The sequence below is a fragment of the Polypterus senegalus genome, chromosome 16, assembly GCF_016835505.1.
Source record: "Polypterus senegalus isolate Bchr_013 chromosome 16, ASM1683550v1, whole genome shotgun sequence".
Classification (NCBI taxonomy): Eukaryota; Metazoa; Chordata; class Cladistia; order Polypteriformes; family Polypteridae; genus Polypterus; species Polypterus senegalus.
Window position 1 is genome coordinate 25049340 of NC_053169.1, and position 27994 is coordinate 25077333.

At 40.4% G+C, this 27994-nt stretch overlaps 1 protein-coding gene across 3 annotated transcripts in view; it reads right to left on the reverse strand.

Moving 5' to 3' along the window:
* kcnq5a (potassium voltage-gated channel, KQT-like subfamily, member 5a) overlaps positions 1-27323 on the reverse strand; it is a 581699-nt gene extending 554376 nt beyond the window's left edge. For 2 of the 3 annotated variants that reach the window (XM_039739028.1, XM_039739027.1), the window contains exon 1: positions 25528-27323. In XM_039739028.1, the coding sequence (XP_039594962.1) occupies positions 25528-25889 (362 nt within the window). In that variant the 5' untranslated portion in view covers positions 25890-27323. The remainder of the gene's footprint in view (positions 1-25527) is intronic. The other variant, XM_039739029.1, reaches the window with a different exon arrangement.
* Positions 27324-27994: the final 671 nt, after the last annotated feature.

Here is a 27994-nt window from a genome sequence, read left to right on the forward strand (position 1 = left end):
AGTAAAAGTGTACGTTTAAAAAGTATTTGTGCGCTAATTTCAAAGCCAAACAGAACAAAAAATGTATAACTAAATGAATAACTCGAACGCAACATGAAACATAATTTTCTTATAATTTATTACTTTTTACTATTTTTTACTATGGTTAATTACTTTCTATAATGTAAAATAGTTAGTTCTATTATGCATATGTTATTACAGTTCCCATGAAAATAACAATTGCTATAAATTGTACATCCGGTTAGTCATACCTGGGGGTTGGCGAGTGAAGCGAGCAGGGGTCAGAGCCCCCCAGTATATATGCCTTGGTGAGAGGGGGCACTGTTGCTAATAGTTTCATTTTTTCTCTTCCCCATACCACAGAGAAACACCCCATAAAGGCAACTAACTCTGTCCCTTCCGGTTGGAAGACTATAACAACCCAATGCCCCTGAATGTCAGCATCTCATTTGGGCCCGGACTTACTCAAGAATGGAGGCCCACAAGCTAGACCCGCTCTTAAGAGACACTTACGTTTACAAGCCAGGAGGTCTATTTATGTCAATTGTCTTTTGTGCCGTTTGTGCGGTTGTTTTCGTTTGACAACCACTGTTATAGTTAAAACTGGCACCCCAACACGTCTTTGGACTCACCCTGTGTTTCTTCCACCTGTCCACAATATACAGTATATGCATACCATACGATTTTTTATGTCCATTTAATCCTGAGCAGGGTCATGGGGGACTGGAGATTATCTCAGGAAGCACGGGTCACAAGACTGGAAGAATTCCTGGACAGAGCTCCAGCCCATCACAGGCTGAACACACACACAGATGCCAATCCACCTGACCCGCATGTCTTTGGACTGTGGGAGGAAACTGGAGAAGAGCATGCAGACACAGGAAGAACATGCAAAGCGTACGCAGAAAGGACCCAGGATGAGAACCATGATCTTTTTACTTTCTGCACACTTAATTGTGTTGTAGATTTTATTTGAAACAAACACATTTTTGCCCTTCAAAACACACTTAGTAACACATAATGACAAAGTAAAAGCATGTTTTCAGAAATGGAAATAAACGGAAAATAATAATAAAATAATAAATGGAAATTTATTAAAAATCAAAAACTGACATCTTTCATTCATGTAATTATTCAGAGCCTTGACTGTGGTATTCCAACTTGTGTTAACGTGTGTCCCGTTTCTTTTAATTCTCCTTGAGACGTCTCGTGAACTTGACTGGTGTCCACCTGTGACTGGTTGGACGTCATTCAGAGGGACACACAACTGTGTATGTAAGGTCCCACAATTCACACTGCATGTCAGGAGAAAAACAAAAGCCATAAAGTCCCAGGAACTATCTGTAGACCTCCAAAATGAAATGTGGTGTGGCATAGATCAGGGCCAGAGAAAGCTTTGCCTCCATATGGGTGGGCCTTGCAGCAGACATGTGCCTCATGAAAGTTTAGCACCTGCCTTGAGCTCAGTGGGCTCCAGCATCCCACAAACCTGAATTTATTCCAGCAGATCTGAATACATGAGCTTATCTTCAGTCACAGATTTGACTGTTAAACAAGCAAATTCCAACTAAGAGTTGGAAAGTTCAGCTTTGATTACACTTGAAATTTATCAAACATTTGGTGTTGTGTAAGCCATGTTTTGAAAGTATCCTTGAAGCAGCAGCATTTCAACACTAGTCCATGACTCAAACACTGCGGCTTACGGAACACACAGAAAATTTCACCAGAGTTGGTTTACCCTTCTATCACAACACAGACATTAAGTGTGTTTCCAGGGTAAAAAAAACTGCTTCCTAATAGGACACAAAGGTACTGAACACTTTAGTACAAGATGGAAATGCAAAATAAAAGAAAGGATAGAAAACTCCAGAGTGGAATGCTCTCTGTTCATTTATATTTGCACAGTATTGTTAACTGTAAATACTTTCACCCAGCCATGTCGCTCACAGTGTGCTCTAAAAATGTGATTCTCCAGTCACTGGTGAGCTGTGAGAACTTCCTCTGCATGTGTGGAAACAAAACAAAGGCCTCTTCTGCCAAAAGCAATAAAAGAAATGAATGATTCTTCACTTTTTACACTTGTCGTGGAGCTAAAATATATAAGGAGTGCTCAAAAAGTCTGTAGGCTGCCCTTCGGTTTGTACTTTATGGATGAATGTTTCCAACTGTCTGTCTAATCTTTTTTTCTGTTAACATTCGCATACTTCTTCTCCAGGACTCCTCTTCTCGTCCCATGACTTCTGTCCAGCGAAGGCTATTCTGTCTGGGTACCATTTCTATTAGGCTCATTTTAGGCTCTCACTGGAAATCTCCTCACTCATTCTCTGTAAACTTCTGAAGGTCCTTTCTTTAATCTAACCCTACTTGAACGTTCAGTTCTACAGATCAATGGATCATCGGGCTCCAGTGCAGAAAAGTAGCAAACTGCTGGGCACTTACTTCCGAGTTGTAGTCCCTAACCCTAACCCTAACCCATGTCATGACACTAATCTTAAGCCCAAATGTTCCCCTTTTTTTGTTTCTTCTTCTCCACTGGGGGTTGCAGTGTCTGTCTGGCCTCTCCTGCTGAGCATCAGTAATTTTAACTTAATTTGAAACTTCTTTTACAGGGCAATGTTAGGATCGGACACCATGGGGGCGGGGGGTTATTGTCCATAAACTGTTCCTCTTTCAACAGTTCCGTGTTTTTCTTGATTACTGCAGTTAAAATTGACTGTAGACTGACACTGATGGAGAAATGAACCATAATGCAACCTTATGGAATACTTGGTGACTCATTTAAACATATTGACATTTGAGCAAAGTGACCAATGAGCACTCAGCCGGAACTACAGTACAAGGCATCCAAGTCAGCTACGAGGAATCCCTTACAAAGGGAAAAGCTCGTTTCCATGATGTCCATCCATGTTTTACCAATCATGACAGAATTGGAAAAGAAAGACAAAAAATGGACAGAGATTGGAGCTGAGCTTGCTGCATCTGGAAAGCATTTGTCCAGCACGTGTGAGAAATAGGGGCACACTCACTCACGATAATTTGGAAATGTGAAACTGTGCTGGAAATTCATCAAAGAGTCGTGTTATTTGTCAGGCCCTGCAATTTCTACTCATGAATTCTGGCATCCTCAGGTGACAAGATCAGCAACTGCAGCCATCAAATTTGACATCCCCTCTGGCTAGAATTCATGTAATGTGCCACCAGCTTAATAAGGATCCCACTCACACTAAAAACTCATTCCATGTTCAGAAGTTGGTCGAAGTAATAATGACGTAAGGTGCAGCAACATAAAGAGAAGGAAATCAGTATGTGACAGGATCAATGATACTTCATGAATCATGAATGCCAGTTTACTTTTAGAAAAATAGCTCACAAGCATATAACTCACTCACCTTATAGCAGCACTAATAAGGGTACACGAGAATAAAGTGGCGAATCTTAAGCCTGGATTTAAAAACAAACGGCGCATCACTAACACTAGAAGGCAGACCACTCCATAGTAACATAAGACACAAGGAAGGGATGCCATTCATTACAGCACACGTTCAGATGGCCACCCACACAGTGACCATTTGGAGTCCACAATCAAGCTGACGGCACGTCTTTAGGAAACTTGCACAGACATAATGTGATTTATTTATTCTCTTATGAGAAATTCTGGATTGGGTGCGCTGTGTGTGCAGGACATTGTCACAGTGACAGCAATCTGTCCTACTTTTAGCAAATAAGCATTAATGAAAATGTAGAAAGACACTCCAGCATAAACGACATAAGAATTCAATTCAAATCAGCAAGATAAATAATGTGCAGGTTTTGGAAACTGGTGCCTTCGTGTGCCTAGAAAATACGTGACAGTGTTCTTGCAAATTAGACTGTTTGAAAAATCAAAAACAACAGGCACAGATTAAAAAAAAAAGGTACAGGGGTCCATTTAAAAAGACTGCAATGCAGCAAGAAGTTTTGTAAATATCAAATGAAAAAAATCACCAGCTTTCCTTTTTTCCAATAAATATCATCATCATCATTTTCACGTCGCTAATCCTGATGAGTGTCACAGGAGCAGCACGCTGAGCTGGGCTGACCAGGCCACACTACGCTCAGCAACTTCTTCAGATCCCTTCTGGTGAGCTGACAGCACTTCTTCTACATGTGTGTAAGCTGAGGTAACAATAGAGTATAATCCTGCCAGCAGGTCCCCCCGCTGCTCTCGCTCAGGGCATCTCTCAGTGAGCCGTGTGGGTCTGTGAGACATGCAGGGAGGAATTCTAGCTATATGACTAGACTACTTGAATGAGTTTGTCTTGATGAGGAGAATGTATTCGATCAATATGATCCGCTTTAAGAAGTGCTTAAAGTGACGACTAGGCCAGACTAGTTGGTGGAGTTTTAACTATTCACAAAGAAGCATACCAGTTACTGTATAAGGAGCTTACTAATACGTTTCAGAAAGCTGAATGTAATGTTGCTGCACATTCTCCTGCTGTTATGCTTAGGCTTACAAAGCTGACCTGATTGTTACTTGTCAGTGAAGCTCACCTATTTTTTTTTCTTAATTTTTAGATTCGCCGAAATCATTAAATCATTTACTGTTGCATTATCTCCTATACATATGAAACCATCAATTCCTAAAATAATTGTCATCTTCAAGGGTCTTACTTTACAAGGATCATTTAAGTCAAGGACCATCAAGGCTCAATAAAATGCTGCCTTTAAAATGTCAGGAAACATGTGAAATGCCTTCTGCCAGGCTCAGCTCTAAGTGAGATCAACTACAGATAAGCAGGTGATCTACGAGGTACTAGTTACGGAATATCTAACCATCAAGTCTGACGCTACATTATAAATTGATTTATTCACTAAACTTTGTTTTATAGATGGCGTCCCTGTCAGGATAGACTCCCTTCCCTTACTTGCTCGGAAGGCCCAGGTGGAAATTGAGCAAAAAAGAGTGACAGGGCATTCCCTACCGAAGCCAGGAGAATGGCAAAAGATGCCAATACAGAAGTGGGCATGCTGGTGTTCAAGCAGGGTTGGACCAAATAACGAGAGGCCAGTGTCATGGAAGGATAGGGGCAGATGTCCTGTTGTCCTGACAGGGTCTCCTGACCATCCCTGGATCGAGATTCTCACATGGACACCTGTGTGTCATGCTAGATCCTGTATTCCCATGGGGCAACCCTGTTGGGTTCCATCAGGGCCAACAGGGGGAGCCGATGGGATTAATAATTGCTACTTTATGGATCTACCAATTGACCTGGAGGTGCTTCCATCAGGATATGTCCTAGCACAGGGTCCACGATAAAAGAAGCTGCTCAACCTCATCTAGGCAAGCTGGAATCATGTGGAAGAGGACAAAGCTTGCCTGGGAAGAGTGGAGGTAAAGAAAGAAAGAAAGAAAGAAAGAAAGAAAGAAAGAAAGAATCTGTTCCAAGTGCATTCCAGTCTACTGTTAATCATTGGGATGTTTCCACACCTTATTTGGAGTCCTTCTGTGGTCACTTCAACTGACTGGACAAGATTAGGTAAGACACACACATCTGTTTTTACAGTAGAAGGTCCCACAGCTGAGCAAAGATCAAACCTTGAGGTTGAAGGAATTGTCTGCAGATCTGGGAGACATGGTTGCACTAAGGCACAGATCTGGGGAAGGCTACAACAATTCATGCAGCATTGAAGGTTCCCAAGGGTGCAGTGGCCTCCATAATTCTTGGAGTAATGGAATAAGTCTTAAACAACCACAACAGAACTGGCCACAAAGAAAAACTGAGCAATCATGGGAGAAGGACCGTCTGAAGATGGGAGAAACTTTGTGAAGGACAACCATCACTACAACACTCCTCTGGTCTGGGCTTTATGATAGAGTGGCCAGACTAAAGCCTCTCCTCAGTAACAAACACATTGAAGCTGGCTGACGCTTGGAGCTTGCAAAACAGCACCTCAGACTATAAGAAAAAAGATTCTCTGTTCTAATGATGGTCAGTGCCACATCTGCATAAAACCAGACACTGCTTATCACCTGCACAATACTATTCATTGATTCCAACAGTAAAGCATGTTGATGACAGGGACTGGAAGACTACAGAGAGTTGAGGGAAAGATGGCCAAAGGTTCACCTTCCAACAGGAGAATGACACTAAGCACAAAACAACAAGGACAAAACTTAGAGACAACTCTGGGAATGTCCTTGAGTGGCCAAGCCAGAGACTGGACTAGAACCCAGTTGAGCATCGCTGGGGTGACCTGAAAATTGCCACCCACTGATGGTCTCCAACCGACATGACAGAACTTGATGGGATCTACAGAGGAGACCAGCAGCAAATCCCAAAATCCAGCTGTGCAAAGCTTGTCACGTCAAACCCAAGAAGCCTTCAGGCTGGAATCACTGCCAAGGGGGCTTCAACTAAGTATTAAGTTAAGGGTCTAAATACTTGTGTCAAAGTGATTTCAGTTTTCAATTTTGAATAATTTTGGAAGAATTACTAAAGTCTTGTTTTTGCTTCGTCATTCTGGTGTTTTAAGTGTTAGTGGATGTGGGGAAAAATGAATATAAATGATTTTAGCACAAGGCCGAAACAAAACAAAGTGAGAAAAAAAAACTAAAGGGGAATCCACTGAAAGTTCAAGAATAATTGGCAAATCCCAAAGCCAAAGTTAGCCTTCTTTATTACACGTTTATTCTAATATGGCAGCGCCACACCTTGTAGAGTGGTGACGTGTTCATGTCACACATCACTACGCTTGTGGAGACCGTCAGGCGGCTTCTGAGTACACAGCTTCAGGAACAAAAAGGGAAAGTTACAGGTGCTTTGGATCAAGAGCTTTCTGAGCTGCTAAGGTTGTTACTAAGCATTTCTCAAATTAACATCAATTGATTTTTACCTTCTTCTTGTTGTATTCCTACCATTTTAAGATACGTGTTGAAAACAACTGTCAAGGCTGTCTCTTGACCTGCAAGACCTAGAAATTGAGTTGATGTATTTGTTTGAAGCAGAGCTGACTAATGGAAGGCTTTCTGTTCAGGCTGTTCAGAACACACTGCTCTACGGTTAATTCAGGAAAGCAGCAACAACTGTAACTGGATGTAAGACGTACAACCCTACACAGCGTATCCAATTCTTAAATCATTTTACTGGGTTTCAGTTAAGCTAAGAATCTCTTTTCTCTCACATAAGGCCTGTGACTGAGGGCCCGATCAGGACCAGGGTTGCATTTAGGGTTAGAGTATGGCTTACGAAAAGGTGCTCTGAATTTTGGGTTGTTTCCCAATTTATAACAGGCTTTATTGTTGTGCCAACAAAAGTGGTCTGCCACCAGCAGGAGGTGCTATGCCTCATAACTTGGTAAGATGCTTTAACACTATGAATAGCTTAGGTGTTAATTTAGAGGATTCAGACAGAGCAGTGTCCGAGCTAAATTTGAACCTATATATTTGTCAGAATAACAAGAATAACTGTGTCAAATCTTTGAAATATTAAAACGTGTGCTTCAATTGAAAAGTCTAAATATTCTCAATTATAATAAAAGGTAATTTGTCAACCACGGAACTCCACAGATGGCTAGACTCCTAGCAAAGCATTAAAAATCAAAAATAATGTCATGTTCATAATCACTGACCTTGAAATAGCTTACAACTATACCCTCCATGCTTTTGTTTGAAATTGGTCATTTTTAACCTTCTGAGTGCGGCTCTTAGAGGGCTAGGACCACCGGTAAAGAATCAAATATCAAAATCGTGATCATATTCACGATCAGCAGCCTCAAATTGGCATAAAATGACACCCCACATGCCTGCACTACTGATCCCCATTCTTTTGAGAGTTTTGTGAAAAGGCTGAATTCTTGTATCCCACCGTGGGCGAGACCCTGGGGTCGGCGGATGTGGCCTGCAATACTTCAAGTCCGACTGATCATGTTAGCTGAAGACACCTATTGGTTTACTCTTTATCATATGGGGGCCATTTTCTGCCCAAAGTATCGTCCATAAATGGCCTACAAACAAGGGGTCTTCAGGTCTAAAAAGCCAAAAATGGGAGGAAACCCCAAAACGTTTCATGTTTTGCATACAGTAGCTAACAGTATACCCTATGAGGCCACGCAGACCCTATGAGGGGTTTTCTCATACCGGTGAGTCAGGAAGCACTGCATGAAAAAAATACTGAAGTGATTTCAAAGCGTTCACAAGTACAAATGCAATAATGTTTTGTAATATGCACATCTACTTCACAAAAACAGCATGGGAGCCTTTTTCATGCTACAGCATACATTATTTATTTCAAAATTGTTTGAAACAAAGACATGAAAATAATAACAGCATCAAATCAAAGCGAACAGCTAAAACTTGCATTTTTAATTTGCAAGCAACACCTGATAAGCAGCCTAAATTGCTTTACACCTGTCATTTGAGTGTCTGTCTCACAAAGAAAACACATTTATTTCTAAATTACAAATGCTTTAGTTAGATTAATGTTAAACAAATCATCTGCAAAAGTAAATTAGAGGAAAAGAATGCAAATGTTTTGAAGTGGACTGTAATAACGTCCCGTCCAGAGATTGTTCCTGCCTTGCACCCTGTGCCTGCTGGGATAGGCCCCAGCTCCCTGTGGCTCTGTTCAGGGTATGGGTTCGGAAAATCAATCAACAGAAATGCTTTTGTATTTGTAAAGCACTTTCTGATGCGGAGGACAGATCTTGAATCTTTGAACAGCTAACAAAGCACAAGGTACCTGTTCTATACCTCTACCTCATGAAGCAGGTTAGTGCGACTTCAGGTTGCTGAGGGTCCGGAGACCATTCTAACAACATCAGAGGCAACTGTGGATGCCACTGCAGGGCACATTCATCCACACACTCACGCTCACCGTGGACTAACTTCAAACAACCAAGTCACCTAACACATAAATCTCTGTGATGTCGAAGAATAACCGGCAGAGCAACACCCGGAGTTAAACCCACAAAACTGAAAACAGACAAAAAAATAACGGTGAAAGTTAAAGGTACAGCAGCAAATATACAATTAAAAGCTCTCTAATTAAATATGGAATTGACATCAATGACAATGCACATTTTTTATGAACATACTGTACTTCTGGTATTACTTGTGAAATTCATTTCCTGCTGTTTTTCATTACTGACCGTGTTCAGTTCACACCGTACTCGCTCTCTGTCTCTTTTATATAATGCTGTGCTACTTAAAGTTTATAAGCTGTAGAGAATATAAAATACACCAAATCTCATTCCACGTTCTCCTTTAAAAGTAAACAGCTGAGTCTCAACTAGTGGTTCCTACACTGAGATCGGACTTGAAGAACTGCAGACTAAGCATTATAAAACAGGAATGGAAACTCAATAAATGCATAATATATTATGACATAAAAATCTCCATATCTCCATGAAAATCTCTGTATCTTATATTTTGTTCTTGACTCTCCTGCTGCTCTCATTTCCCTTTTATATATACAGTATCTCCTCCGTATCATTGCCGCCTTGCACCAGAGACTCTGCATTTACCTGTGAGGATGGTGAAAGTTAACACCAAGCAGAACCAGCACACCTAAACAGGAGCTCATAAAGGGCAAAGCGGGCAGAGATTTGCAGAATAACATGCAATTGTGTTTTCTCTTTTTTGCAGCCTTAGGATTTATAATTTTAAATACATCCTGTAAATTGAGCAAAACCTTCATTGACACATCAGCTTCCTCTTATTTGTTATTTCCTGTTGATGAAAGAAATATGGACACTAGCGTCGGATCAGTGCTAAAATTTTGACTTTGGTATCAATAGCAGCTTTCAGAGTTCAATACCGGTACCAAAACAGTCCCAAAGTAAATAACAAATACGCGGCTCCAAAACCTCCCCTCTAACTGCAGCCTTCCTTCCAGATGTGCAGCAGACTTGCGCGCCTACTCGGTGCACACTACACACCTCCTTCCTCTTGGAGCCATAAAGTCCCATTAGCTTCAAAGCAGTCCGGTGAGGATTTCTCATGAAGTCCTAATCACGTGAAAACAGGGTGTCCCCCACGAACTTCCCATCATATATCGAAGCAATGGGGGGGTGCCCCACTGACTCCCAATCATATCGATTCAAGGTGTCCCCCATGAAGTCTCAATCAAGTGAAAGCAGAGTGTCCCCCACAATCTCCCAATAACATTAAAGCAAGGTGGGGGGGGGTGCCCCCCATGAAGTTCTGATCGCATTGAAGCTTCAACTTCCATTTTGTGAAGTCTACAAAACAGATGATTTTCCACAACTGCAATAGTGAGTGTCAAGGGAACTGGGGTATTAAGGAGAAATCTTACTTCTGGTGTCCAAAATGCTTATACCATACTGTTTTAAAATGTGGCTTTTTTGGTGCTTGTCCAATATTTTCATACCACGCAACCCTACTGGAAACCAGGTTGAAGTTGGCATTCATTGGCTGTCTCATTTATTCAATGACAAAATATTCACTTACTGCCTAACTCTCCAAATGAAATCCCTGGCAAAGTAACTTGCCCCAAAAATGCCATGTGCTCTGACAGACTGAACACACTAAATGAAAAAAGAGAATGGGTAAAAGATGTTAGCCACATTGTGGTTAAAAGGAGTCAGGGCCGAAAGAACCAAAAGACCAAAAAGAACCCGAAACCAAATCACAAACCAAACTCACAGCATGCAAAATCCTGACTCCCCAGGATGATTTTTTTTTTCTTGGACACCACAAAGAGTTTTGTGTAGAATTCGAAATCTTGGTCGCCAGATTCAGCGTTCTGCTATCTTAAATATCTTCCACATAATGACATTTCGCAATGCAGCTTCTGGGGGTTACATGGTGGCAAAGGAGTCCTGTTGCTAACAAAAGAGGAAAAAACATGGCAGCATGTGCAGTAAACAAAATGGGAGCAAAATTAAGAATAAATGTGATGCTAATGTCTCATAACACTTAATAAATGTAACCAAATATGTCCACAGGCTACAAAAATGAGAACTATGATGACACGAGTCCCACCAAATCATAACAGCATGGGGCCGAGAGAAGGCCGAGTAGAAACTGCCACTTGACACTAACGTCAGTCGAGGCCGAAGAGGTTTGGGCTAAACTCCCGGCATGGCCAGAGTCCGTATGGAGTTTGCACATTCCCAAATTGCATTTCCCCTTCCCCTTATGTTCACTACTGCCACTACATCAGTCCAGTGTGAATCAGCGTTTATGAGGGTGCACTGTGAGGGGACTGACTACTGCCTTTCAGCCGAAGCTGCCAGGGAAGCCCAAACCAATATGATGAATGGTGACAGCTGTAGCATTGATGGCATGTCCTACAATGCAGGCAAGGATTAGTTTTGAAAAGAATTAGAGGGGTTAACGTGCAACCGCTTGAGACTGTCACATCTTTACTCTCCCAAATGATGTGATAATTTCTTTAAAAGCACTCACTTTAATTTATGGCTAAACGATAACACTCAACTTCCAAACCTGCCTATAAATATATGTTAAGACACTTTCCACTCCTGTATTCAACAATAATCATTCTTATCAAACTGAGATTACTTTATATGATGGCACCTTGAAATGGACGAACAGCATGACCTGGGTTGGTTCCTGCCTTGTGCTTTACACTGCGAGGACAGCCTGTGGCTTCCTCTGGTCCTGTATAGTGTGGCAGGAGGCTGGGGTCCAGACCCAGCCGGGACACCTGGAAGGATCGGGCGGCAATCTATACATTCCCTGGGCCATGAGGGAGCAACTGCCCTGGATAGCAGGGGGACCACGGGGAAGTAGCAGGGAGGCTCAAACCCATAGGAGCCTGTGGCTACCGGCAGGGTGCACCCCAAGCCTCATAAAGCCCGGAGAGAGATCTACACTTCCGCCACACCTGGGAAGGTGGAGGAAGGACCTTCCAGCGACGCCCGGAGTACTTCTGAGTGCTCATGTGGCACTTCCACCACACCAGGAAGTGTCGCCAGCAGAACGTCAGCGAGCACCTGGAGCATGTCCGGAAGCCGCCTTCCTACAGTCAGGGAGCGAGAGTCGGGTGCTGGAGGAGGACGAAGCTCCAGTGATGGAGGGAAGAAAGGCGGCCCACAGAATTGAAAGGCCCGAGTAAGGGTGACTGGTGTGGGGCACTGTGTGTGTGTGTCAAACTGTAAATAAACGGGTGTTTTATAGAAATACTGGTGTCAGTTTGATGGTGCTCAGGCTCGCTCGCACAATAGGAATGATGGAGAAATGTGACAGCGCTCTGGTAACCTGGCAGCATGCCGGTTAATACGGCTGCTTTATAGATTTGCCTTCTTTGGACTTTATTAGATAGTCAGACAGGCTTCTACAGGCTTTACATTTTCCAATTAACTCTATTATAAAATTTGATACGCCCAGGTTTTGAACTTCAATACTTGTATAAAACAGAAAAACAATAACATTGAAATGAATTTTCTCCAAAAGTGATAAGCAGTCTTCTTCGCAAAGTGGTGAGCACATAATGAAAGTAGGAAAAATTCATAATGGTATGCACAATCTATCAGACCAAATTTATTTTTTATTTGAAACCCAACAGCATAACTTTGGCAAATGGTCCAGAAATGGAAACGGGTTTGAGGCTTTCCAGTAATGCATGGCCAAACAGTTAATAAATCCTATTATAATGTAAATCTCTTCAGTGCTGAAAATGAATGTTATGTAATGACTTCACATAACTATTGTTTTGGCCATTATGGTGGCGTGACTAGGACTAAGACCCATACAACCATCACCACTAATTAAATCATGTGTAGGAATATTGCATTTTATTATTATATGCAGGTTTCCTCACATATTTCAAAGATTTGAATGTTAGGGTGGTTGCCCCCCTTAAGTGAGTGCCAGTGTGTGTGTGTGTGTGCGTGTGTGTGTATACGTGCCCTGTGATTGGCTAAGGCCCCTTCCAGGCTCAGGTCAAGCCTTGCACTGGAATACACACCATCTCCATACAATCCTGAGCTGGATGAGTGGATAAGAAAATGGATGGATAGTCAAGAAATACCAATTCCTTTGCAAATAACTATTGCCAGTCGCTTTAAAAAATACAGTGGATTCCAAAAGTATTCAGACCCCTTCACTTTCCTCATAAATTTCCTAAGTGGCAATATTGTGCTAAAATCATTTAAATAAGTTTTTTCCTGAAATCAAGCATCACCCAATACCCCAATATTACGAAGCGAAATGACATATCTCATTCACACAAGTATTCAGACTCCTTGTATTGATGAAACATTTGGCTCATGTGTATCCCATTCTATTGACCATCATTGAGCTGTTTCTACACCTTCTTTGGAGTCCACCTGTGGTCAGTTCAATGGAATGGACATAATTAGGAAAGACACACACCTGTCTATAGAAGGTCCCACACTTGAGCAAAAACAAGACCATGAGGTCCAAGGAATTGCCTGCAGAGATTAAAGACAGGATTGTGTCAGGGCACAGATCTGGGGAAGGCCACACAAAACTTCCATCAGCATTGAAGGTTCCCAAGACCACAATGGCCACCAAAATTTGTTAATGGAAGAAGTTCAGTTCTTCCTACAGTTGGACACCCAGCCAAAATGAATAATCATGGAAGAAACACCTTGGTTAGAGAGGTGACAAGGAACCTGATGGTTACTCTGGCTGAGCTCCAAAGAATCTGTGTGGAGATGAGAGAAACTTCAAGAATGGCAGCACTCCACCGGTCTGGGCTTTATGACAGGGTGGCCTGACAGAAGCCTCTCCTCAGTAAAAGATACATGGAAGCCTGCTTGAAGTTTATAAAAAGGCACCTAAAGGAAGATTCTCAGGTCTGATGAAACCAATATTAGCATCATGTCTGGAGGAAACCTGCTCATCACCTGCACAACCCCATTCCTGCAGTGGTGGTGGCCACATTATGCTGTGGGGGTATTTTCAGTGACAGGGACTGGGAGACTGGTCAGGGTTGACAGAAAGCTGAACAGAGCACAGCACAGGGACATCCTTAATGAAAACCTCAGACGGGGATGAAGGTTCATTTGTCAACAGAACAATGACCCCAAGAACAAAGCAAAGGCAACACAGGAGTGGCTTAGGGACAACTCTGGGAATGTCCTTATGCTACTCGGCCAGAACTCAGACTTGAACCCAAACAAACATCTCTGGAAAGCCCTGAAACAAGGCGTCCGCTGTCCGTCTCCATCCAACCTGACTAAGATTTGAAGGATCTGCAGAGAAGAATGGCAGAAAATCCCCAAATCCAGGTATGCAAGGCTTATTTTGCGTCAAACCCAAGGAGATGATGAGACGTAATTCCTTCTTCAGCAAAGTACTGGGTAATGGGTCTGAGTACTTGTGCCAATGAAATGTTTCAGTTTTGTTATTATTTTTAATAAATTTGCAAAAATATCTATGGGGTATTGAGCGCCGCTTGATGGGTGGGGAGAAATTAATTGATTTCAACACAAGGTTGCAACATAACAAAATGTGAAAAAAGTGAAGAGTTCTGAGTACTTTTTGAATGTAAGGTATATTCAATTTACAGCATTGCTGTTAAAAGAAGTGAAAGAGTAATCAGTTCTCCTCTTTGTGTTCTAAAACAAAATATTTGATATATCCATTTTAGTAAAATATTTATGTCCACTTTAACAAAAGGATAAGTGTCTGTGTGTTTGTTTATCTGTGTGTCAGTCCTGTCGCCATGTCTCTGTCATTCCAAAACAAACATTAACACTGTTTTTACCAAATGGCATATAACAATGACCTAAACATCGCATTTGTCTTTCCAACAGATGGCACTACACAAACATTTGTAGTAATGCTTTGTTACTTTAGCACTCAAGCACACGAGATAGGAGCCATGACACAGGCAGTCGTCCTGCTTTAGCTCCCATCTTCAGATTAGAGGAGCACCAGTGGCTCGGAATCACCGTTGTGGCAGACCAGGAGTGGGCGAGGAAGAGCAGGTCAAAGGCCGGTGTTAAATGTTCTCAACGTCGTACAACAAGCTCATTACACGGTAAGCCTGATCCTGAAGAGGACAAACAAATACTTTGCCTTTGGTTTACTGTTCGCCAGACGCAGCAACGCAGCTACGGTTAGAAAAGGCGAATCACTGGCGACCCCAGTCACAACAGTAGACATATTTTCCCCATTTTCATTATAATGAAATATTTTTATAGTCTCATGAATTTCATTACAACGAGGTTCCGCCTGTATATATATTTGAATTCTTAAATGACCTGCTATCATTTCTCTCCTAAGTTACCTCAGGCCTTTGTGGAGTTCTGAATGAAGCAACAATTAATGAATTATTCCAATAATGACTCTTCAACAATAACATCTCCTAATTTGCTCTGCACTGGCTAAATTATACAATATTACTTATGTATAAGTCAATATATGCACTGTTAAATATGATCAATCTCATTACTTCAAGCAGGAAAATAATCAATACTTCACCAGCATAAAGTGCAAAATATGTCTTAATTTTGATCAAGTTAGTAGCAATTCACCTGTTTTCAGGACCCAATTATTCTAATATAGGGCCATTTGAGCAAAATTATTCAATAAAATGTCACTTAAAATATAATGGAAATCCAAATGTAATCATGTAAAGGCCATTTTTAATACATCATTTATGTAGCAAAGCTTTGATGGTTAAATTTGACGAGCAGGTTTAACATTCTTATTCCCTAAATATCAGGAAGGCGAGCATTGCACTTGGCTTATACAACAAACAGACAACAAGCCTAACAACCAAAATTTTTCAGCCAAAACAAATAGGCCCCTAACGTTTTGGTTTATTGATTTTTTTTTAATTTTCCCAACACATACGGTAAAAATACATATAAGGAAAGCATGATGTCAGAGTCGGACTTTCAATATCTGGCCATGATTGGATTTACACATTTTAGGCATTAATGAACACAATTTGGCTGTTTTAGACTGAGGTTTCTGTGTCTCAGGGCGCAAATCTGTGGATGCAATAACTCATATTAGATTAGGTTACATAAACTTTATTATATATGAATCGCTCAATCCAAATTAAACTTGGCACAGTTATTAGCCTTGTAAAATTCTAGTATTGATTTTGAACAAAAAAGCCTTAGTGGATTTTGCTCTACACACAAATGGCAATTTTGCATCTTTTGTGCACATTTCAATCCCAACTGCAGCAAAACTGGTGAAGGAAAATGTAAATATTTCAAGAACAGATGATTGTTCAGTTTGGTCCCACATAATAAAATATTGGTCTGCATTATTTTACTGCTAAACTCCCATATTTATTTATAGGAAACGTCATGTGCTGGACACGTCAGTTTTTTCAATTGGCAAATGTACACTGATGGAACTTATCATTAATTCCCAAAAGCAAAATGTTTGCATTAATATATATATATATATATATATATATATATATATATTAATCTGTTTTATTCATATATTCATATATATATATATATATTTCCATCCATCCATTTTCCAACCGCTGAATCCGAACACAGGGTCACGGGGTCTGCTGGAGCCAATCCCAGCCAACACAGGGCACAAGGCAGGAACCAATCCTGGGCAGGGGCCAACTATATATATATATATATATATATATATATATATATATATATATATATATATATATGTGTGTGTGTGTATATAATCTTTTTATTCATCAGTTTATTGGTTCATTTATCCATCCATCCTCTTAATCAAATTGTAAAATAATGCATACAAAGTTCTCCATGACTGTATTGCATGTGGCTTGCTAAGTTAAGGTTTTGTCTATAGTATTATAAACTTTTGAAGGATAATTTGTAACGCACTTTGAATAAAAGCTGTTTTGCCACAATTTCCACACACCTACTGCTCTGTCCATCACAGGGATGCTGCAGGCTACTCGACATGCGTAAGCCCAACTGGCCTTCTGTCTCTTTAAACCTCAAAGGTATGACACATACATCCATGACACACACCATTTTATTACAAAAGTATTCTAAATAAAAAGGTAAAGATTGTCTGTTGCAAGATATCTATTATTTACTGTACATGTAGTAAAGAAAGATTAGGAAGGCGTGCCATACAAATTATGAAACGCATGAAATGAAATTCTCATTCTCCAGTAAACCAGCATTCTAAGCCTATGCACCTCATCCATCGGGTCTCCCCCTTGACCACTGGATAGCTTCCCACACTGAGCCTTTCATCAGACATAGCATGAAAATCCGTCTTGGAATCATCCATGGATTCTGCCTTTGAATGTATTAGCTGTGCAGAGGACTCAAGTTGTGACAAACTCACGACGTACTGATGTGATCTGCTTGTTTGTTCCTGAATGTTGGACATTTTCAGGTCCTCAGACACCTCAATGTAGGCTGCTATCCACTTCTCCTCCAGGCCTCTTTAATCTGACATGTACAGTGTGTGTGTGTGTGTGTGTGTGTGTGTGTGTGTGTGTGTGTGTGTGTGTGTTATGTTTCTGAAGAGAAAGAAGGGAGACAATCAGTAAGTGCTTTCTCTGTTAAATGTCTCTGAGAGAAGAGCTTTGTATGTTAACTACACTAACGCTAAAGATAAGAAACAATATTTGAAAAGCAAGCAGGCCTGACTGTTTGAAATATATGGATTTAGTATGTAGCCAAAAAATAATGAAATACAAAATTTGATCAAGAAAAATAAAGAATTTTCACTGAAAGCATTAACTCACAAAATGTCAGGGTCATTTTTAAAGGCAATAAAATAACAAATTCATATTTGAAATGTGTAATTACAGGACACTTGAGTTTAGGAACATTTGGAGCATTACACTAGATAGAATAAATGTGTAATTTTTATAACAACAAGCATATTCTGTTTACCCTTCCATAAATAAAAATCATATGAAAATCACTTTGCATTTAACGAGTAATTCCACTGCTTTACCGAATCTAATCCTATGTTAATGTGGCAGAATGAACGTCTGACTGTCTGCTTTCCACCATTCAGCTGCCCTCATATTGCTGACCAATGAATGATCATTCAAGTTCAGGAGGCTCATTTGCATGATTCATTTGCATAACATCATCATCATCATCATCACAAACAGTCGTGTAGACGTAGTGTTTATGTGTCTCGTTCACGCAGACACCACATGAGTACACAGCAAAAAAGAAGTGTGCCTCATTTGCAACACAATACTTACAATTAAAGTATTTGTATATGATACTTGATTCTGAAATTAAAACCTGGATGGAGCAGAACTCTTTAAAAGTAAATTGTAACAAAACTGAACTCCTGCAAATTAGCACTAAAGCGCTACTTAATAAAATGAGCTTCTTTTCAGTCACTCTTGACAGTGATCTCATCAGACCTTCTTCTGATGCAAGGAATCTTGGTGTCAATTTTGATTCCTCCCTTACTTATTCCGCCCACATGAAACAAATTAAGAAACTTTCTTACTTTCCGCTCCATAACATATCCCGTGTTTGCTCCTTCCTCTCCTTTTCTAATGCTGAGAAATTTGTCCACGCTTTTATCACATCCTGCATCGATTATTGTAACTCCCTACTGGCAGGTTTCCCCCTCTAATCTTATATCACAGCGCCAGCTGATTCAAAACTCTGCTGCAAGAGTCCTAAAACGAACCAACAACAGCAAGTACATGACACCCATCCTGCTTCGCCTTCACTGGCTCTCTGTGTCTTACAGAACTGAATATAAAATTCTATTCATAATCTACAGAGCTTTAAATGGCCTCACACCAGACTACATCAGTGACCTTCTCCATCGCTATGACTCCCATTTGCCCGCTAAGGTCCTCTGATTCTGACAGTCTTGTTGTGCCCCACACTGACCTGCACTCTAAGGGTGACAGGGTCTTCAGCTGTTTAGCCTGACAGACTTTGGAATGACCACCCGAAATGAATTTGATCAGCTGACTCCATTCATTCCTTTAAAAAACAACTTAAAACTCATCTGTTCTGGAAGGCTTTTAACTTAACCTAACATTCTGCCCTTCTTCCAGTTTACCTCTCTGTCCAGGTGCTCAGGATAATTTGTGTGTGTCTGTTATATTACAAATTAGGTTATTTGTTAAGTTTTTATTTTAGTATTGAATTTAGTATTTTACTCTGGTTTATTGTTCTTTATTCTATTTAATGCTTTGTTATCTGCTTCATTATTCTATTCCGGATAACACCTCTATCCAATGTTACATATACCCTGCTGTTTTTTTTCTCTGTGACTCTGTGAAGCGCCTTGACCATGGGAAAGGCGCTATATAAATAAAATGTATTACCATTGTGTTACCATTATTATTATTCTGTTCTGCATTTACACCTAAATATAGTCAAACACTCTGCATTTAACAACTTGAGACAAAGACTAAGTGCAGTAATCTTTGCAACATTTTACACTTTCCTTCAACTAATCATAACCGTATTCTGCCAAATCAAAATGACATTTGAGATATACTGTACTGTAAACGGTATTTCTGACTGATCCAAACTGCCTGGGGTGAAAGTGCAGACAAACCTTCAAAAAAAATCCATTAAATAACCTAATTCAGGTTTTATTTTCTCTCAAGTTCCAGATATAAAACTGTTCCATTTTGACAAAGTTACTGTGAAAAGAAGACAGAGGAATAAATCAAGAAAAATGGAAAAAAGACAAAAACTACAGATATAACAGCCAATATTATCCAGTACTGTACTTAATGCCTTTACGTATAACATGTTTAATTTCTCTTAATTTATTTAATTATGAGCTGTGCGACTTTTTGCTGGCCTTATGCTGCTTTACACAGACCCAAGTGATAACTACCATCATGTATAGATTGATATTATTATAAACCAGTAACGGCGTACTGCATAGTAACATGCGGTGAATACACTTGGCTTGAGCCTTCCTAATTTTCCTCCTCTTTCTCTGTACGTTTAGCATTCGTTGCTCTTCTTTTCTCCACCCTAGCGTCCCGCTGCTTCTCTTCTTTAGTCGGCATCTCTTCGCGTTAAAACTGATTAAGTTAGTTTTTGTGTTGCAATTACTTAGTACGTTTTCTTTAATTTTTCACTTAAGCTGGCACTGAAGTCTTCAATCTGCCTCAAGAATGATTAGCAAGGGTGGTAGAGAATGAGAACAGCGCCCATACGCATGCACCGCACGGCCGCCCTGCTGCACGCTGCCGAGAGTTGATTCTACAATAAAATAAAAATAAAAAGAGGGATAAAAATCATCACCTCGAAAGCTGATAGTAGACGTCACGTAGTATATGTGTACCACGTTTCAGGTCAATAGGAGAAACAGTTTGAGAGCTACAGGTGATTTAAAATCCTGGACAGACAAACAAACAGCCACGGTAGCGTATTATATAAGACCAGTAATGGCGATCTGCATGATAACGTGCGGTGAATACACTTGACTTGAGCGTTCCTAGTTTTCCTCCTCTTTCTCTGTACGTTTAGCATTCGTTTGCTCAGAGGTTGATGCGTTTGCTGCTTCCTGAGCAGCTCTTCTTTTCTCCACCCTAGCAGCCCGCTTCTTCTCTTCTTTCTTTGGCATCTTTTCGCGTTAAAACTGATTAAGTTAGTTTTTGTGTTGCAATTACTTAGTATGTTTTCTTTAGTTTTTCACTTAAGCTGGCACTTCAGTCTTCAATCTGCCTCAAGAATGATTAGCGAAGGTGGTAGGGAATGAGTATGGCGCCCATACGCATGTGCCGCACGGCCGCCCTGCTGGGCGTGGCCGAGAGTTGATTCTACAAAAAAAATAAAATAAAATAAAAAGAGTAATAAAAATCATCACCCCGAAAGCGTATAGTAGACGTCACGTAGTATATGTGTACCAAATTTCAGATCAATGGGTCAAATGGTTTTCAAGCTACAGGTGATTTCAAATCTTGGACAGACAAATGAAAAGCCACAGTAGCGTATTATATAAGAAGATAGATAACATTCAAATCCAACATCCTGTACCAAAACACACACCACTCTCATGCTACTCTAAGTGCAAGTGTTCATTTTTCAATTACTAATTAATTTCATATAATAATAACAATTAATGAGTCCCATGTTATCACCATTCAAGACACACCAATGTAGAATGAAAGGCCTCTCCATCCATGATTCTCAATTTCTCTTGTTCTTGTCATCTTAAAGTTTGCTTCACTTAAGACTGGGAATAACAATCCACTTTTTAAAGTACTTTTCCTTTCAGCTTATTCATTGTTTAAGTAAGCAGTGCTCTCACACACTGGAATGATAGCCATTGACTTAATGTAATGATTATTGTGCCTGAAATTCGTAACATTACTTCTAAACTTTATATACTCTCGGCTTCTCTCTCAGACTTTTTTGCACTAAAGGTCTTAGTGAGTAAGGAGCCACAGGTGGGCCATTTCAGTTATTTAGTATAAAACTGCGTTCGGTGGCCATCTAACAAAGAGACTAATAACGACTGGTACTGCGCACAAAAATGAAGTCCAAGTGGAGCAGCCAATCAGAGCGGCCAGGCAGGTATATTGAGATTTTATTTTTGATCAAAAGAAATCCTTTGTTTGCATGTTTCCTTTTTTTAATCTTTCCATGATTAAAATGAGCAGAACATAATATTCAGACTTTCATCAAATATTCTTTTAAAATCTACAAAACATATTTCGCTTTATGTCCAATATCTTTAGAACGAATCACCGCATGATTGGAAAGATTTTTTTTTTATAATAGGCTTTATGCTGAAAGCCAAATGAGAGAGCCTTATCCAGTGCTAAATGGCGTAGACGTGATGACGCAGCGCGGGGGTGTCTGGATCACAGAGAGGAGCACAAAGCATATTGGAATTAATTATGCAAGCAAATAAGATGTGACAAAGATTTCAGACTCGCTGCCTTCCCCATCATGCTAGACACTGCAAAAATGAAATTGAAAAAAAAGAAAGAAAGAAAGAAAAGAGCATCACGCTGACTTCCTAAGTACCGATGCCAGTAAACTGCCTGGGAATCACCAGAGCTGTGCGGCCTTTCTTGTCCCTGTTGTTTCATAATGTCTCTGAAAAGAATCCAAGGCACTTGCACTGGCAGCCGGAAACGCTCCCTGAGATATTCTTACATCTTTTGGCATTCATTAATTCAAGCTCTTTAAATTCTTCCTAAGGTGCTGCCTTCCACAACTGCTTACACTTTGACAAAAGTGCAACACAAAAGCAGGGAGGCGAGGCACGGCAACAAACGGCAGCTTTACTGCCACAAATGTGCAGCCACCAAATCTTCCTTTTCAGGCGGGTGGGCTGGCAGGCAGTCAGTCAGTCAGACCCTCGCGAGGTTGCTATGTAGTAGCTGTGTTTGGAGAAGCCTCTGCTGAAACAGATGATGTCCAGAACAAACACAACATGTGTCAGGAGAAAAAGAAAACACAGCATCGGTATGGAAAAAGCATCACTAGCATATCAGCCTTCATTTTTATACCAAAACAAACAAAAGCAAATGCAAACTAGAAAGAGCGGAAGAGTTTGTCATCAAACTTTTTTTTCAAAATATTTGCAGACTGATGCTATCTGCAAATAAAACATTTTCAATTGTTACTATTTATACAGGGAAGTGTACTCTATCTGCTTTGACCATTTCCCATATACAGTAACAGATCTTAAAGGACAAAATGTGACTTTGTTATACAGCTGATAAAAGCCATGCATACTGTCTATTTATATAAATGTGTGTGTGTGTAGATACAGTATAATTAGATGTATATTTAGGGTATGTGTACTCTATCAGTTACATTCATCATTCAGCGCACTATATTGTGTCACTGCCTTGATAAACATGTTTATACTGACCATTATTGATTTTGCTGTTACAAATGAGCTGCCTTCTCTAATGTCGATAATAATCTCTGAATTACATTTCAGAAAAAGAAAAAAGAAGAAAAAAAAATTAAGGGTGCAGCAGATTCAGCAGTTAAAAAACGTACAGGCGGCCACATCAGCACCAGAAACTGCTTCACTGTAGGCGAGCACAACTGCAACTGACACATGTCAGTACGCCTCACCTCGGATAATAACGGCAGCATTAAATACAAACCAATGTCCGCAGTGACTATCACTAATTTAAATAACACATCTAAACAGCACGGGTCAATGACTACATCATTAAAAAGGCAGAGGGACACATATTGTAGCATATTACTGTTATCATATTTTCATCCAAAAATCTAAACTTTTCATTAGAACTCTTTTATTATAGGAGTTGTGTGACTTTTTGCTGCCCTTATGCTGCTTTACACAGAACCAAGTGATAAGTACCATCATGTATAGTTTGATATTATTATAAATAACATTCAGATCCAACATCCTGTACCAAAACACACACCACTCTCATGCTGCTCTTAATACATTAGTGAGATGCAAGTCTTAATTTTTCAATTACTAATTAATTTCGTATAATAAAAACAATTAATGAGTGCCATGTTATCATCATTCAAGACATAGAATGAAAGGCCTCTCCATCCAAGGTTCTCATTTCTCTTGTTCTTGTCATCTTAAAGTTTCCTTCACATTACTCATAATTGTTTTTAAAGACTGGGAATAACAATCCACTTTTTAAAGTACTTTTGCTTTCAGTTTATTCATTGTTTAAGTAAGCAGTGCTCTCACAAACTGGAATGATGGCCAGTGACTTAATTTCCAGAATAAAGTGCTCTTAAATGCCTGACGAAACAACTAATTTATAAGCTGTGTGAACTGCTCAGGGATTCTAATAATAAAATCCACTACCGTAATGGAGCACATTTGGATTTCTTTTGCCAACAGTCACAGGTAACGTGTCATTAGGGATTACTGGCCATACAAGACCTTTAGAGGGCTTCAATTAGAAAAATGACGAAGATGTCAGGATCAAAGTTTCATTATCACAAATTACAATACAATGAACGTCACTGCTTTTGTAACCAAATCAAATATAAATTTCTCACTAAGCATTTGCACTCAGAACATCTTCACAACAACTGCCAAATGAAAATGTATAGTGTTATTATTAGTAATAAGAATGAAGAATTTTTACAAAACAAAATGTGAACATGAAATTAATTTTTTTGGTTCAAATTATTTAATTAGCACTAAACACTGTGTGACAAATGTAAACTAGAGAAAAAACACAGAAGCATGATACTGCACTTAATAGAATGTTGTATGTGTAAAGCCTTGTGCAGATTTACTCTAATTACAGCACACTTCTAAGGTTACCAAAGAGGGTGTCACGGTAAGTAGTACTCTCCCTGCATGTCTCTTCAAAAACAAGCACATAATATGCATATTCAGGATAAATCAAAGCTATTGTACTTTAAGTCATTGTCACTTGGCATTTTTAATCACTGGCATTATCAGGAAAATCAACAAGAAAATACAAAGGCCAGAGCCTGCATCACGGCATTTACAAATACTGTATCAGCTGAAAGAGCAGGTATACTATAATATGATAGAAAGGTAAAAGGCACTATATAATAGATAGATAGATAGATAGATAGATAGATAGATAGATAGATAGATAGATAGATAGATAATGTTAAAGGCACTATATGATAGATAGATAGATAGATAGATAGATAGATAGATAGATAGATAGATAGATAGATAGATAGATAGATAGATAGATAATGTTAAAAGCACTATATGATAGATAGATAGATAGATAGATAGATAGATAGATAGATAGATAGATAGATAGATAGATAGATAGATAGATAGATAGATAGATAGATAAGGCACTATATGATAGATAGATAAACAAGGAAAAATGTAAACCTAATTAGCTTTTTTTAGAACAGACAAAATGGAAATCTGAACAACTCACAAAAATAAAGTTATAAGTAGTAGGCAATACAGATCCCAGTGTAGTACTTAAAATGCTATGTGACGTTACTATAGTGGTGGATTTGGATTTGTATAAATCTACTGTGAATGTTGTATAGTTTCAGGATAAGTGGTGTGTTTTGTAAACATGAAAATGAAGAAGTGCAATTTCTGTTCAGATTTTATAATTAGTAAAATATTTATGGTAAGAAATTTATGGTGTATTGTAAGGAATAAATGTTATTGTGTGGTGCAGAGGCTGAATGGGAGAGGTTTTGAGTTTTGGGGGGTATTTATATAATAAATAAAGAACTGAATAACATTGTTGGAAATGGTTATTTTGGAATGATTAATGTCAATAGTTTTGAAAATTTGAATATTCAATGTTTTGATCTTGTGGTTTGTATTTATTACATAATGAATTTAATAAAGGTTTTGTAAAAATGCCAAATAGAGAGATAACTCTATATAGGATAGATAGATAGATAGATAGATAGATAGATAGATAGATAGATAGATAGATAGATAGATGACATTATAGGATAGATGGAGCACCACATAAGACAGCTAGACAACAGTCGCCAGTCTGGCAGCTCCATCGTCCCTTTCGCTCGCTCGCTCTCTCCCTGCTGCCCGGCGGCGCTCGCACTGAGCAGACTGTCAACAGGTTCCTGAGACTCTGCGCGATCTGAGCGGCGCCCACCCGAGCACGAAGCGCACTGCGATTCTGCACGATCCCTCCGTGACGGCCGAGCGCTACTTACACAAAGGCGTGATAGATGAACGCCCAGCCCCGGGGTCTCTCCAGAACGTTGTAGAGATAGTTCTGCAGTCTCCGGTACCGAACGTTTCTCCGGCCGCTGGGGCTGTTACTGTAGGACAAAGGCTTCCCGAGAAGACTCAGCCGAGCTCCTTGCTTCGCTCGCAGACTTTCAGAGCCCCCTGCACCTGTGCCTGCAGCGCAAGAGCCGGTGAGCTGGGGCAACAAGTCCACAGTGCGGGTGGAATTTTTCATCCTGCGGCCGGACTCCACATCTTTCATTCCATACACTTGAACGCGGTGTCCGGGGGAAGGTTTCATCCAGAGCCCAGAGCCACCCTCATCTCCGCTGTGGTTACGGGGCATCGCATCACCAGCTGAGGCTGCGAGTGCACTTGATGCTGCCAGAGCATGCACACAAACCAGGTCCCAGGACAAACCGATTGTACAAAATGAACTTTTGCAAAGAGCGGTTAACACCAACGTGCCGCTGTATAAAAGGGGAAGCACTTAACGTGGTTCAGATTCATCGAGTTACCCGTTAGGGGATGCCCACTTTTACTGGTATGCGTTTAATCTTCTGCTCCAAATGTTCTCAGGGGCCCACGTGCCACAATTCCGCCGGTGTCAATATGACCACACGCAAGGCTTCTCAAGTAGCGGTATCTCCAAAATGTATACTGCTGAAGAATGCTTTGCTGCTCTTAAAAAAATAAGAAATATACTTTAACACACACAGTGTGGTGCTTGTGTTTATTTCCGTCGTACTAGTTTATTGATATTATTATGAAGATGATGATGATGATGATGATGATTAGTTTCCATGCGAGGTACAGCAGCTTGCAAGCACTGCTAAAGATCTATTTCCAAACTGTTCTGCGCACATGAGTAAGCAATCTGTTGCTTTCAATCCAAGTGTCACAAAAGGGCCAGCCTTTGAATTGTCAGTTGATGTCATTCCAAATATTATGACTATCGTTATTATTATTAGTGTGGCGACTGGGATCAAGACATCAGTGCAAACATAATTCAAGAAAGCCCACGCAAATAGAGGATATCCAGGGGTCTAGTCACAACTTCAAATCAGTGATGATGTTGGTACCGGGCTGAGGCCCTTGGTTGACTGCCTGCTGTACGTCCTGTTTGCACACGCACTCTTTCATTTCCTTATTTTGTAAACTCATCAAAATACCAAAAAAGGGCGGAGGGGTTGGGGGCGGGGGAGAGGCGGCTGTTGCTCCCCCTCACAAGATGATTCGTTCACAAAGGCAACATAACGGTGAGCTGTGCCACACGTGCGCCGGGCTAAGAAACGCTGTGCCGGAGCCGCTGTCAAAGAGCAAGGAGATTATTCGGACACAATTTGAAAGAATAACGTCTGATTTTATTAACCCATCAGGGCTAATGCCAAGTACTGCGTTTTCATACATAAACTGGATGAATTCAGCCGTTAGTTCCGGTAGGCAAAGGAATTCCGGCTTGCGCACCTCTTGCAAATAAAAGATGCGGTGAAGAAGCGCAAAGTTCCCATTCAGGGGAGGGATCCTGCCAAGTTGGACAGCAGCCGAAGCATCAGAAATCTCTACTTACAAGTAGTTTCTTAATTGTATCCAAGCACATGTCCATGTCAGTGGGACTGCTTCATGTCTTCCCGGGATGTTCTCATGTTCATGGAGATCCCCACGCTGATAAAGCGGCCCTGCTCTGCCTCCTCGCTTTGCCTCACATACCCTCTGAAGCACCTCTGGCTCACTCGCTTTTTCTGCTGTTCTCTTCTCAGGCAACGTGCTATTGCCGCTGTCAAAGCGCACCACGTGACCTCAACTGACAGGCAGTATACACTGGCAAACGCTTCTGTGAGCGCGAGCGCGCATACGCAAACGCACGCGCCCGTGCGCGAGAACGCGAGGCCCAGAACATCGTCGCGAACAGTTTGGAGTTCTTAGGGGCTTTCCCTTTATCCGTCTCTGTTAATAACATATTTTAGATTTCCTCCACGAGTTTACGTTCTAGTATTTGTTATTTTAATACATTGGACAGCAATGCATGAATACTTTACCTCAGTTGAATTTCCCCATACTGCAGTATGAAATAGAGCTTTTAAGATTTCAGGTTTAATGCATAACATATCGGAATTATTCAGTCCAGATCAGGTGCCCTTAACACAAAGTGCAAAAAGAGGCAAACAAAACAAGACGTTGCCAGCTGGCAACAATTTATAAACCATTACTAACCCTCCTCTATTCTGTTTCTCTTCTTGCTATCTAGACATGGCATTTGGTGCCACTGCTGTTCTGCCAAGCCTTTCGCCTGCTTATGGAAAAGACACCTGGAATACTGGGAGCCATGGAATCTTCAGATGGAAAAGTCCTTTCATCAGAATGACGAGCCAACATTGACTCTATTGTGGACTGCCCACGAAAAAGGTGTGCTGCTAGTTGGCTAAAGTTTCCAGCAGTGACTTCACTGGG